A 14676-nucleotide genomic window follows, 5' to 3' on the forward strand; every position below is an offset into this window, starting at 1 on the left:
CACGATGCTGTGGTTGAGAAGGTGGAGTGGAAAGACCTTTAGAAAAATGATTGAGAGCTTGACCTTGACATTACATTTTAGACTTGTGGCGGCTACAGGATTGCAGTTGTTCGAAGTACAGCAGGGAAATCCTACCTGGCTTATTTTTATATAGAATACACAGAAGATGAAGGCAGTTCATCTCAGCCAAATACTGCAGTGGGGTCTCGGTGGCTCATGGTGAGGATACAGGCTTTGCAAATGGTGAGCTAATCCACTTCAGAACTAGAAAGAACTGGATTTACTGGATGTATGTTTTGAGTGGATCGTCATAACGGATCACAGTTACTTTGCCTTTTTTTGGAGACTAGCGAGACCAATTTTGCAATTGAGTCACTTGATAGGATCTGTTTACTGTTTTTTCAATCGCAGAACTGCGAGAAGAAAGCAGTATTTGAATTGAAATATCTGGTAGGTTGGTTGGATTTTGTTCAGATGAGAAGCTGTGCTACATGTAGGCATTATGCTTGTCCAGATGTTCAAAAGGTGGTAGCAGATTTCGTGTAACTTCAGGTCTGTTGGGTCTGACTACAACAGTGTTATGTTCTAGAGCAAGATTTTTTGGGGGGAGAAAAGATAATTAAATTGGTGTAGTTTATGCCAAATTAATCTGATATACATCTTTTGTAATTTATTTTTGGAGTAGAGAAATGAGTAGATCCTAATCTCCTCGATGTTCGATGAGATGGTTGTTAGAGTGCCATGTGGGAAACGGTTGTACTGAAGAAGTTGAATTATGAGTTTGGAGCAGAATCAGGTAAAAGGGAGGTAACTGCAACTGGGGATGGGCTACTTGTAAGACCTCTTGAGGGATGGCTTTGGGATACCTCTGCAGTTAATGTTTGTATTAAGGACCTTGGAGAATGAATATGTAGATCCGGGGAGACCTTATTGTGGCCTTTTAGTACCTAAAGGAGGCTTATAAGAAAGATGGGGACAAACTTTTAGCAGGGCCTGTTGCAATAGGACATGGGGTAATGGGTTTAGACTAAAAGAGGGGGAGATTTAAGGAAGAAATTTTTCACAATGAGGGTGGCTAAATCCCAGCCCAGGCTTCCCAGAGAGGTGGTGGATGCTCCATCCTTGGAAACATTCCAGGCCAGGTTGGACGGGGCTCTGAGCAACCTGGTCTAGTTGAAGATGTCCCTGCCCATGGCAGGGGGTTGGACTAGATGGCCTTTAAAGGTCCATCTGACTCAAACTATTCGATGAGTCTATTAAGATTTGCTGAACCAACAGAGTAAGAAATCATGGAAAATTGGGAATATTTTACAGGAGGACCTAGGTGATCTTGAAGACCAAGTAGGAATGGGATGAAGCAACTAAAAAGCAAGATGTGCGTGTTTGGTCATGAGAAGACTCTGAATGACCAAGATGACCCAGTTGTGCAGGGGATTTATGTTAACCTGCAGCAGCAGTCAGGGTGGCATCAATACTCCCTGTCGCTGCTAGAAATAACCTAGCTGGAGAAGAGTGTATTGTTTTGTTTATCGGGGATAAACTGGAATGAGTCAGGGAAGAATGACCAGAGAAATGGAAAGATGATCTCTTGAGGGGAAATTAAAACAAAACCTTTATGAGTTTAGCTTTGCAAAGGCCTGGTGAATTAGGGTGGGTCTCCTTCAGTACTGAAGTAGACACAGTGTTAAGGTGAGGGTTGCGGCATTCTTTTTTCCACCAGGAACTAAATCCACAGAAAAGAAGCGCTTCCTCTACTTTCAGGGATCACCCTGGATAGTTGGTCGCATCAGACAGGGTTGGGGTTTTTTTTGTAGCCTTTTCAGGGCTGGACTCAAATTCCAGGAGATGAGCAAAACCCGTGCAGCTCCTGGTGCCTTCATTTTAGATGTGTTGCTCGGTAAAGAGTGACAGTGGATACAAAGGACACTCTGTATCCGGTGTGATGTTTATAGAAAAGAAGTTTTTCAATTAGGGGCAACAATGATGCAAGGACACGCTGAAATAGATTTACACGGAAAATTAAGATGATGGTCTGTAATCATCAGAGGAGTGAATTCTGGAAGAGGTTTGCAGCAGAAGTAATGAACAAAAGACACAAGCTGGTTTTGAGACGGAGCTTATTTGTTTTTTTGGCAAGGACGGGCTGGCGCACAATAACATGTGCAAGAATTCAAAGTACTTCCTGACCCTCTTGGGCATAATTGTCCATCTACTGGTAACCAGAGATGTTTCATAAATTTTTCTTTTTTTTTTTTTTTGGTCTTTTTTGACTTGACCACCCAAAATCCACTGAGGTAGCTAAGAACTTAAATAAAGTACAAAATGTAAACTAAGGACCTCTGAATTTTCTTGCACCTTTGTGCTTTTGTTCTCCCCCTCCTTTTTCTTCTTCTGTCACCCTTTATTTGTCCAATAAGAATTTTTCAATGAGTTGTGACGTATCCTGTTTACGCACCACCTACACTGGAGTTATTTAAAAGCAATTTTATTGCTGCCTTTTCTTTTTCTTCTTCCTTCGCCCTCTTAAATCAATGCTTTATAATTTATTGGCTAAAACTTGCCAGAAGCTAGTAGGACCGCATGCTGCACTGGTAATTTCCCAGCAGCAAAGTAGCAAGCAAGAAAGACAGCAGCCATATCTTTGCTGTTTTTCTCTTGCCTTTTTTTTTTTTTCCCCAACCCTGTGTGTTCATGTTTTAATTTACAAAACAAGAGGATTGCAAATCAACAAAAATTCCCTTGGCCCCATAAAGCACTGCTGTCTCCCTCTCCCAAACCAAGGGTGATTAATGCAGTCCTTAGGTACTAGCGAGGACCGATTTTTCTTTTATATGGAAATTTTCCCTCTGGATTTTGTAGAAGCAAAGGGATGGAGGATGTTGTGATGAAAGCACATGAAGGGAACGGAGCTCCAGGCAGGGATCGCTGGGAGCACAGACAAAGAGATGAGTGGCAGGACAGGAGTGAGAGCCTGCACCCTGAGGGCGAAACAGAGAATCAGGATGAGGATGAGGAGGAGAGGCTAGGGAGGAAGAAAAGCTCGGGTGCGGCTCCATGGTCTGCTTAAATCAGTTTGTGATCTGCTGCCACAGGAGGCGACAATCCCACCCTCTCCTCCTTCCTGCCCACTCTTGCTCACCTGTCTCTGGCGGTCCTGCATCCCCTGGGGGACCCAGACCAGCTTTGGGGGGAAAGAGGATGGGTGCAAACTGGGGGCCGAGACATGGCTGAGAGAAAGGAGGAGGGGACAGCTGGAGCCAAAGGCAGGGTCTGTCTCAGGTAGGATGAAAACTGAGGCTGGAAGCTGGTGTCTTTTGGCCCCAAGAGGAAGGCTGCTGCTCCCCTGTTGTTCTTCCATGTGGGCACCAATGATGCTGCCAAGGGCAACCTGGAGAATATCAAAAGTGACTGTAGAGCTCTGGGGTCAATGGGCAGGGGCATGAGAGCCCAGATGGTGGTCTGCTCAGCCCTGCCAGTGAGGGCATAGGGTGTGAGGAGGAGGTGGCTCTCTGAAGTGTCTATGCTAATGCACACATCATGGGGAATAAACACGAGGAACTGGAGATCCGTGTGCAGCCTCAGGGCTCTGATCTTGTTGGCATCGCAAAGTGGTGGTGGGCTGGCTCACATGACTGGGGTTTTGTGATGGGGGGACACAGGCTCTTTAGGAAGGACAGGCCAGGAAGACAAGGCGGGGAGTTGTCCTTTATGTGAGGCAGCAGCTGGAGTGCCTGGAGCTCTGCCTGCGGATGGGTGAGCAGCCAGTGAGTCAGGTCAGGATTAAATAGCTGACCAGTATGGGTGACATTGTAGTGGGTGTCTGTTGTGGGCCACCTGACCAGGAAGAACAAGTAGATGAGGCTGCCTACAGACAGCTGGAAGCGACCTCGTGTTCACAGACCCTGGTCCTCATGGGGGACTTCTCCCACCCTCATACATGTTAGTGGGACATCCCAGCAGGGTGTAAAGAGTCCAGGAGGTTCCTGGACAGCATTGATAACAAATTCCTGAGCCAAGTGGTAGGGGAGCCAATGAGCAGAGGTGTTGTGCTGGACCTCACGCTCACCAACATGGAAGGGCTCCATGGGTACGTGAAGGGCAAAGGCAGCCTTGGCTGCAGTGACCTTGAGATCGTAGAGTTCAGGGTCCTGGGGACAAAAATCAAGATGACAACACTGGACTTTAGGAGAGTAGACTTTGGCTTTTTTAGGGATCTGCTTGAAGCAGTCCTGTGAGATAAAGCCCTGGAGGGAGGAGAAGTCTAAGAAAGGAGGTTGATATTAGAGGGCCACCTCCTTCAGTTTCAAGAGCAATCCACCCCAACAAACAGCAAGTCATGCAAAAATGCCATAATGCCTGCATGAATGAACAAGGAGCTCTTGGCAAAACTCAGACTTTAAAAGGAAGAGTACAAAAGGTGGAAACAGGGACAAGTAACCTGGGAGGAATGTGGAGGCACTATCCAAGTATGCAGGGATGATGTTGGAAAGACAAACACTACCTGGAATTGAATCTGGTGGAGGATGTCCAAGGCAACAAGAAGGTTTTTTTTTTAAGTAGATAAGTAACAAAAGAAAGACTAAGGAAATGTGGGCCCACTGGTGAATGGGGCAGGGGACCTGCTGACGCAGGACATGGAAGAGGCTGAGATACTGAACACCTTCTTCACCTCAGTTGTTACTAGCAAGACCGGCCTTCAGGAATCTGAGGACTTGGAGATCAGGAGGAAGGTCTGGAACAAGAAAACATGTCCTTGGTGGAAGAAGATTGGGTCTGAGAATACTTAAACTGGATATACACAAGTCCATGGGTGCTGGAGTGAGGCCACTCTTGGTAGTCTTTGAATGATTATGGTGATTAGGAGAGGTACCTGTGGACTGGAGGAAAGCAAATGTCACTCCAATCTTTGAAAAGGGACAAGGAGGAGGATCCAGGGAAGTACAGGCTGATAAGTTTCACCTTGTTCCCTGGGCAGGTGATGAAGCTTGTTCAAATGTGACCAAGCTGATAACCTTCTATGTTGAAAGGATTGCCTTGGTAGATGAGGAGAGAGCAGTGGATATTGTCTACCTTGACTTAAGTAAGGTTTTTGATGCTGCCTTCCATAGCATCCTCGTAGAGAAGTTGATGAAGTATGGGCTGGATGAGCAGACAGTGAGGTGGATTGAAAACTGGCTGAATGGTCCGGTACAGAGTGTGGTGATCAGTGTTGTGAAGTCTAGTTGGACACCAGTAACTAGTGGTGTACCCCAGGGATCAGTACTGGGCGCAGTACCATTCAGTATCTTCATTAATGATCTGGATGATGGGCCACAGTGTACCCTTAGTGAGTTTGCTGATGACACAAAACTGGGAAGATTGGCTGATAAGACCAAGGGTCATACTGACACCCAGAGTGACCTTGGCAGGCTGGAGAAATGGGCCAACAGGAACCTCATAAAGTTTAACAAGAAGTTCAATGTCCTTTCCATGGGAAGGAACAATTCCATGCACCGATATATGCTGGGGGCCACACTGCTGGAAAGCAGGTCTGTGGAAAAGGGGTCCTGGTGGACACCAGGCTGACCACGAGCCAGCAATGTGTCCTTGCTGCAAGAAAAACCTAGCAGCATTAGGAGGAGTGTTGCCAGCAGGTCAAGGGAGGTGATCCTTCGCCTCTACTCAGCACTGGTGAGGCCAGAACTGGAGAGCTGTGTCCATTGCTGGGTTCCCCAGTACAAGAGAGACATGGACATACTGGAGAGAGTCTAGCAAAAGGATACAAAGATGAAGAAGGAGCTGGACCACCTTACATAGGAAGAGAGGCTGAGAGAGCTGGCACTGTTCATGCTGGAGAAGACAAGGCCCCATCAACACGTGATGGGAACAGTAAAGAAGATGGAGCCAGGCTCTTTCCAGTGGTGCCCAGTGCCAAGACCAGAGGCAATGGGCACAAACAGAAACACAGGAGGTTCCCTATGAGCATAAGGAAGCACTTTTTCACTGTAAGATTGGCTGAGTGCTGGCACAGGTTGCCCAAGGAGGTTGTGGAGTCTCCATCCTTGGAGGTGTTCACAAACTGTCTGGACATGGTCCTGAGCAACCGACTCTAGGTAGCCCTGCTTGAGTAGGGGGGTTAGACCACATGACCTCTGGGGGTCCTTTCCAAACTCAGCTGTTCTGTGACTGCTCCTTGAGTGGCAAGCGCTCATTAGATTGGTATAAACCAGTCATGAAATCCCAGGAAGCAAGAACCCACTGGTAATGATGGGGCCTGAGAGAGGCTGTTGGAAGGGGTGAGTGGAGGAGTTTACTGTGTATCTTCCTCCTGGAGCGGGAAGTGAAATTTTTTAGTTGGGATTAGCAAATAAATGATTGGTCAAGTAAAAAGGGAGTGGGTGAAAAAGCAAAGTGATTGGTGGAGATCATAGCAAAAATGGCATTTGAAAAGCTGTGGTAGTCTTTGATGGGATGCAAGGCATAAAGAAGTGCAAGGTGAGAAGAAAGAGGCAGAATTGGGAGGCTGTGAGATGGGCAGAAATCAGCCCTGCAGGATGGAGGCAGGAGCAGAGGGCTTTAACATTGCTATTGTAAGAAAGGAGAGGGGACATGTGCCATGTAGCCTTAGGGATTATACTGGCGACTTGAAAGTGGGGATGTGAAAACCTGGTGCAATCCAGTAAGTGATCATTTTTGCAACTGGGAGTTCAGATTTCAGGTTGCAATGCAAGAGGCAGAGTGGTTCATCGTTGGGTGTGGAGGGCTGACCTCGGCTGGCCACTAGGGGCCCACCCAGCCGCTCTGTCACTCCCCCTTCTCAATAGGTCCAGGGGAGAAAATATGACAAAAAGCTTGTGGGTTGAGGTAAGGAGATCACTTGCCAATTACCATCACAGGCAAAACAGACTCGACCAGGGGAAATTAATTGAATTTATTGCCAATTAATTGTAGCAGAGTAGGATGGTGAGAAAATGAAAGCTATAAACAGCTTCCCCCTACCCCTTCCTTCTTCTCAGGCTCAACTTCACTCCTGACTCTTCTACCTCCTCCCCCCAAGTGGCACAGGAGAACGGGGGCTGTGGTCAGCTTATAATGCTTCATCTCTACCACTCCTTCCGCCTCACGTTCTTCACCTGCTCCAGTGTGGTGTCCCTCCCATGGGAGACAGTCCTTCATGAACTGTGGGTCTTTCCCATGGGCTGCAGTTCTTCACAGACTGCTCCAGCATGGGTCCTCTCCATGGGGTGCAGTCCTTCAGGAACGGACTGCTCCAGCGTGGGTACATCACAGGGTCACAAATCCTGCCAGAAAGCTTGCTCCTGCGTGGGCTTCTCTCCACAGGCTGCAGCTCCTGCCAGGAGTCTGCTCCAGCGCGGGCTCTCCATGGGCTGCAGCTTCCTTCAGGGCACATCCGCTGTGGTCCTCCATGGGTTAGAAAGGGACAACCTGCATCACCATGGTATTCATGATGGTCTGTAGGGGAATCTCTGCTCTGTCGCCTGGAGCGCCTTCTCCTTCTTCCCCAACCTTGGTGTCTGCAGGGCCATTTCTCTCACATCTTCTTGCTCCTCTCCCCCAGCTGTTGCACAGAATTTTTTACCCCTTCTTAAATATATTGCCACAGAGGCGCTACCACCATTGCTGATGGGCTCAGCCTTGGCCAGCGACAGGTCCATTTCGGAGCTGGCTGGAGCTGGCTCTGTCTGACATGGGGGCAGCTTCTGGTGTCTTCTCACAGAGGCCACCCCTGCAGCCCCCCACTACCAAAACTTTGCCACGTAAACCCAATACAGTGGGTCAGAAGAAAAGATGTGGAAACTGAAATTCTGAAAACTGAAATTACAGCTGAGATCATAAAGAGAAAAGAGGTACAGATAGAGAAATTTCAGCATTAAGCTTATTTGATGCAACATTGTCTAAGGTCTGTGATGCCAGTGTTTATTTCCATTGCAATTCCACTTTGTTTCCTGAAACTGTCAAGTTTCTACGTCTACACTGATGCTTTAACCAGGGATTTTTCCACATACACAAAAATGTATTTCGTGTTTATTGAACAGACTTATTTCCAGGGAATAAGGTTTTAGTCAAATGCCTTATTTTATTGAGGCTTAAGCACCCTGGTGTCTTGCGACGATGTAGATGTGTGTGTAGGAGTCAGTCTTGGTGAAGGTCTGAGGAGGACGCTGGGTTTGGGAGTGCTGGGCAGCGAGCGAGGTGCGGGAATACAAATGAGAACGAACAAGGTCGAAAGGAGGAGGTGGGATGCAAGGGTGAGGCTGAGCATGAATAGACGAGAGGGGGGAGTGAGCTGGAGGTAGCAGAAGAGAGGATGGATGGGAGAAGTTTTGGATTGAAGGGTGTCTTGTGGTCGTGTCCTTTAGGCTGAAGGCCAAGCAGATGCCCTCAGTGGCATTGGCTCCTCAGGCTGACATCTTTAAATAGGCAACTTGAGCCAAGGAAGTAAAAATACCTTTGCTGTGCTTGGGTATGACAGTGTAAGAGTGTATAGGAGTTAATTAGGATAAAACATCTACTTGACCCATATTCTGTCACTGAAACTTGAACGCTCTAGTTTTAGGGTGTCCGTTGGGTTCCAGATTTTTCTTCTTCAAATTAATAATCTTGAGTTTCTGTTGTAGGGGTTTTTTCATATGTAAACTGAACATGCTAATGCAGTGATACCTATTCATTTGAAGAGAGCCTGGGCAGCAGTAGAGTTTAGTTATCACGACAGCGAAAGAAATTCTCTGCTCACCACTTCTTCTCATGTTGGTAAAATTTTGCGTAGCAGCATTGTAACATGGATGGTTGAACTAAACCAAGTGAAAAATAATCCTCCAAGGGTCTGGACCTTGAGTGTAGCGTGGCCCCGCCAACATTTGTACTGGTGGGGAGGTGGGGAAGGGCAGCACAGAGCTGCAGAGATGAAGGTGCTGGGACCAGCTGTGGCTGCCAGAGCCAGCACATCACACCGCTGCACACTGGAGCATCGACGCTGAAGGATGCGGGTTGCTGGCATTTATCCCAGTGAGGCAGTTAGTGAAAGCTAATGTGAAGCTAAAGGTTAACTTTAAGTAGTAATTCGCCGCTAATTTATTTTTTTTTAATAGCAGAAGCATCCTGCTAATCTCTAACTGCCTGCGATCCCTCGGCTGCAGAAGTATCAGCTGTCCCTGCAGCTCTGACTAACGTAGAAAAATTAAAGCTCGTGAAAGGTTGGATTTGGGAAGAACTGGGGCTTTGGGGCACCGCTCTTGGGGGATTTTTGGTTTGAATGTGTAATGGACCAAGCGCTCTTTAAAACATTTGCATTCCAAAAATGTAATTTCTGTTCCCCTCTAACTGTTTCACTCTGAGTCCTTAGTAATTTATTTTTGTTTTTAATGTAGAGGTCATTAGGCTTATGAGTCTTCCTCTTCCATAGGCCTGATCCCATGCCTTAGGGTCGGTGTAGCCCCATTTTTTTTAGCTGAAGCTACATGCTAATCATAGCAAGGAGGGCCCTGGTAGTTTGGGGGAATCTCTTAAATTGCCGTGAACTTCATGAACATCACTTAACTCTCTATAACAGCAAAGAGGCTCTAAAATCGATGTAAAGTTTCTTTGCTTGTGCTGAAGCCAGTTCCATTTCCGTTTGCACATTGGGAGTAAGTGAAAGCGAAGTGTTGTGTGCCCCGAGTTCATCTTTCGGTGGTGCGTTGATGGGGATCGTGCCCTCGCTGCTTACAGGCTTTACCTGGGCGAGAAAATTGGCTGCGGGAATATTGCGGTGATGCCTTTGTGCGAGAAGATGGGAAGCTTGCCCTGACTCTGATCTGGGGTGCTTTGCACTGCCGGCGGTTAGAAGAAAACACGCTCACGATCAATGGATCAAATTTGACGCTGAGTTGCATAGTCAATCCTTTCAATGAAACAGAAAGGTTAATGGTGCCGCCTTTATGCAGACACTTTCCAGAGCAAAACTGAGTGTTAACTGTAAATTTCGTGATTTGCAAACATCTCTGTGGCCACAGGGTTGGGTTTAATAGATGAACTTTTTTGGAGGGGTATGTTTTTTCAACCTTCACTCTACTTCAGTGAGTATTTTAATTTTTGTTACCCCTTCTGAAGAAGCTAATAAGTAAAAATGGGAATAAAATCAAGTATTCTGAAACGGCTGAGGTTCTGAGCATTTTTGTGTGTGTGAATGTGACCTCCGGAAGAAAAGCCCAAATGAAATGTGGCAGGCAAGCTGGAATTAAAGAAAACTTGTAATAAATAACTCTTGATTAAAGTGTAGGTTATGGGAGTATATGAAAAACACAGACATTACACAACTCAAAATCATATCCTGGTAACATGCTTTAGAAATAACTGACTAATGAATGTCTCAAATTGCTGCCAGACTTCTTTGAAAAGTCATGGAAAACTAGGAGAGAGATAAAAATGTGACATCTGGAACCAAGTTACAATTTCTCATACAAAGCAGAAGAGTTGCAAAAGAAAAAGCCGCTCTGTCTCCGAGATGAAGCTTTTGGAGGGGGGAGCCCACGCGTGGCTGCCCGTTTGCTCCTGACAAATGCAGCAGCCCCTGGCGTAAAATGGACAAGCGGACCCTCCTGTGATACCCCTGGGCAGGATTTTGACCCTCGCATCTTCTACGGGTGTTAAAAAAAGCATGAGCATAAAGACGCCAGTTATAATTTTTTCCCTCCACTGAACCTCTTTCAGCTCTACGGTATTCCTTGGTTGATTCAATGGAAAAATACAACCTGCCATTTTATTACCCAGTCGCTCAGTGCTGTATGGTCTTTTTGCAGTTCTTTGTGGTCAGTCCTTATCTGTAAAATGCTGAGTTACTGGGTTATGATCATCAATCTTTGCTGTTTCACTGCTCATTTCCACTTCCCAGTTACTTTGAGACTATTTTGAAGAGCCCAAATCCCAGCAGAACTTCATGGGGACCTTCCTCCATCAAAGAACTGACTGTTTATTCCTTTCTTCTGACCACTTTTTTATCCATGCAAAACCCTTCCTCTTTTATGCTGTGGCAGCTTAGTTTCCTTAAAACCCTTTAGTGAGGGGTGTTGCAAAACTGTTTTGGAGACCCAGGTAGCCTGACCCATCTGCAGGTCAGATCCTCCTTACTCACGTGGTTGTTGACTCCTCTGGCGAGCTCGGATGGGTTTGAGAAGCAGGAAGGGAGAAGCTGCGTTGACTTTTCCCAATTAGAGAAGTAATGCTGGTTAAAGACGACGGTTTTCCTTATTCTTACTAATTTGTCCTTGTGACTCATCGCTCTTCATTTTGTCTGTTTACTCCCAAACTTCTTGTCTCTTCCACGAGACGATCCGAACTCCGAGGCTGGGGCTGTTTTTTCTGTGCCCTCTCCTGCAGAGCATGGTGTCAGCGTGGGAATCCTTCCAGCTTCTTCCCCGGCGTCTGCAGCTGCAATAAATTCATTTAGCCTTATCCTCGCCGAGTCTTGCTTTTTATTCCCATATCGTGTGTATGCAGTCGCTGGCAGGCTTCCTGCTCTCGCGGAGCCCGAAGAAGATAGCCACTAGCTTCGATGCCTCTTGCTAGCCTTCCCCCAAACTTTTTTGCCCTACATTAGCATATTTTTGATCTTCACCGAGCCTTTCACATGACGAGGGAGGTGACGGGAGCTCACTGCTCCTCTGATGTAGATTACACATCCCCAAGCAGCAGCACCTGGGCACGGAGCCCGTTAAATATTGGGCAATTTTTTGGCATATTTTAGATCCAGCACAAGCACACATAGCAGTAAAAATTCAGGTTTTTAAAGTGGGCTGATTGCCAGGGTGCTTTAGGGGGCAGTGGGTATGGCACGCTGGGGAGAAAGAGGTGAGCCCCAAATTGTCTCTTTGCTGCCTTAAAATAGAAACTAAATTGGCTTTGACAAGGCAGGATCTGGGGAGAAAATGTTTCTCGCTAAACTTCAAGGGTGAAGGTACTTTCAACTTGTGGTTGTGCTGAGTCTGCTTTAAATACTAGGCCGGGTGAAAGTGAGAGGAGTCCTGTTTTAACACTACCAAAAATGTTAAAATTCCCATTGCAAATCAAAACCCCATTAGAAAATAATGCCATAAAAGACAATAAAACTGGCCTGAGCATTAATTTCTTCTTGTAGCTCTTATTTGGAGATTTGAGAGATCTTTGGAGAATTTACGGTCCTCCTCAGTTCCTCACAGAGAGGTCCTCAGGGCATTTCTATTTCTCGTTTTCCCATTCCTATTTACATTTCATGAGATCGGACCATGGCTCAGTAGCACCGTTGTTCTTTGCTGAAATTAGGGGGCTTCTCCAGCATTTGGGGAAGGGCTGAAATACTCTTAGAGTTTATTTGAATTGCATTTGGGTGCATGCATGGGTCCTAAAATACGGTTTCTTCCACCTGTTTCTCTCTTTCCTGGGGAAACCTTCTCTAAATTTAAGTTGCAAAATGTCTCAAATCGTGTGTGAGACTTTTGATGTGTTTGGCAATTTCTGCAGTTTCTTCCTTCAAGAGCCTAATTTTTTATTCCCCTCCCCCACTCCACCCCAAACCTTTTCAGATTTGTCATAGCTTTGCATCTTACCATAAATGATGTTTTCTATTACCTGCCATGTTTTTGACAATTCCTTGGTGGACGTTACATACTGGAGCATCACAGAGATGCTGCATGAAGTAGCAATGGTGTAGAAAATGAAGTTGTCCTTTGATTTTATTTTACTTTTTTGTCAGATTTAGGGGCTTCTGTCCCAGGTTTCCACCCTGGTTTCCAGCAGTGAAGTCTGTGGGACTCTCTTTGGTCCATCTGTGCTTTGTTTGACCACGTAGAAATACCCGCTGGTAAAACTTCTCACCATCTCTGATCTAATGAGCCCCGTAACCTTCTTTACCCGTAGCAGAAAAAATGATGTAGTTAAACTGCCTGATTTGATAATCTATAATTAGCTGCTTGCTGTAGTTCATTCTTAAGCTAGACGTTAGGAGCAGAGGAGTAATTTTGCATGGGTTTATTAATGACAGAAGAGGGTTTCAGCTCCTAGAGGGCTCAGAGCTGGAGGGCTGGTGTCTACTCCAGCTCTGCTGCCGCTCAGGCATCAGGTAATGTGCATCCTGCAGAGGACGAGTAGCTGCTCCTGAGCTTTGAAGGAATCCAGAAGAGTCGAGACACCAGTGAAAGGCAGCAGAGGTTTGACAGCTGTTGAAACTGAGACGATATATCTACATAAAAAACACCTTTACATATCAAGTAAACGATGTTTCTTCTGCAAAGCTGTATCTATAGTAAGTGTCACCCTTCTAAGGGTAGGAGAGAAAAAATGGATTTCATAAAGGGTGTAGAAATAGGGAGAGAAAGAGTCTTTGCATCATTTCTAGTTATTAAGAAGTTTCTATAAGGGTATCATAGCACACGTGGTTTGTGGTCTTTGAAAATTCAGATTTCATCTGGTCCAAAGAAATTTTGCAAGAGACACAACAGTGGGTTTGGTGGGGAAGGCTGCTGCACGTCAGGACTGCACTGTGTTCAGCAGTAAGGGTTGCAAGTTGGGGTTTAATGGAGTTTTCCTGCTTTTTGGGGGGTGATTTTGTTGCGGGGTGGGGGTTTGTTGAGAAAAGTGCTTTCCTTCTCAAGTGCCTTAATGCTGAAATGAAAGCAGTGACCAAGCAGAAGATCTTCAGAGCTAAGAGGTGAAAGATTTTGTTTGCCTTTTTTAGGGGGAAAACAAGGAAATAAACCACAGAGGACATGGTTTAAGAATGGATACTGTCATCGGGAATGGCTAATTGTGGAAGTCATTAGGGTTGTTATGGAAAAAGATGATAAGGATGCTAGCCAAAGAGCTTTGTCGAGTTAATGCTAATACTAGAGCAATGTGCTGGAGCTTCCTCTAAACATGAAAGTTTTCTGGAGTGAATTAGGGGGAAAAAAGGCAAATAGAGAACAACTAAATATTGTAACCTTTCTTTCATCAGACGTGTCAAGTGTGCCAGATGATGCTGCCCAACCAGTGCAGTTACTGCGCTCACCAGAGGATCCACGCTCACAAGTCTCCGTACTGCTGCCCGGAGTGCGGAGCCGTCTGCCGCTCTGCCTATTTCCAAACTCACGTCAAGGAGAACTGCCTGCATTACTCCCGCAAAGTCGGATTCAGGTTTGTGCGGTTCCAGAGGGTCTGTGCCGAGATGGCGAGAGGGAATGGGAAACTTGGATTTAGATCTTTGGAAATGTGTCTTCCTTACAGCAGAAACGAAAGAGGATGTAGCCGGGGTCTGGCATGGTTTTATGCATGACAAAACACATTTGAAATGGGAAATTACTAAATGGATTTAAGAGGAGGTTTCTGAGAGCAGAAATGATTTTGAGGCAGCTTTAAGCCGAAAAGACATTTGTGTTGATTTCAAGTTGCAGACGGGTGTCTCAGGATGGGTATTTACAGCAAAAAATTGTAGATCTTGACCTTCTAAAACTCTTTAAGGTTTGAACTTGTATTTATGTCAGTTATAATGGACTGAGGGATGTGTGCCTTCACAAGAAGGGCATCGATTGTTTTCTCGTATACCCCTACAACTCTCCAAACACTTCTCCTGAACTGAGAGAGATGGAGGAAGGCTCCCAAGGTTCTGGATGAGATGGTGTGTATGTGCGTGCATTGTCTGTTCTCCAACCAAATTGATTGCTTTAATTAAAGAAATTACTTTTCCCT

At 45.9% G+C, this 14676-nt stretch overlaps 1 protein-coding gene across 1 annotated transcript in view; it reads left to right on the forward strand.

Moving 5' to 3' along the window:
• Nucleotides 1-14676, forward strand: part of ZNF592 (zinc finger protein 592) — a 36791-nt gene that overhangs the window by 6808 nt on the left and 15307 nt on the right. The window contains exon 2 of the mRNA XM_009893125.1: nt 13946-14124. Coding sequence (XP_009891427.1) covers nt 13946-14124 — 179 coding nt within the window. The remainder of the gene's footprint in view (nt 1-13945; nt 14125-14676) is intronic.

Source organism: Charadrius vociferus, unplaced genomic scaffold (genome assembly GCF_000708025.1).
Source record: "Charadrius vociferus isolate BGI_N301 unplaced genomic scaffold, ASM70802v2 scaffold399, whole genome shotgun sequence".
Taxonomy (NCBI): Eukaryota; Metazoa; Chordata; class Aves; order Charadriiformes; family Charadriidae; genus Charadrius; species Charadrius vociferus.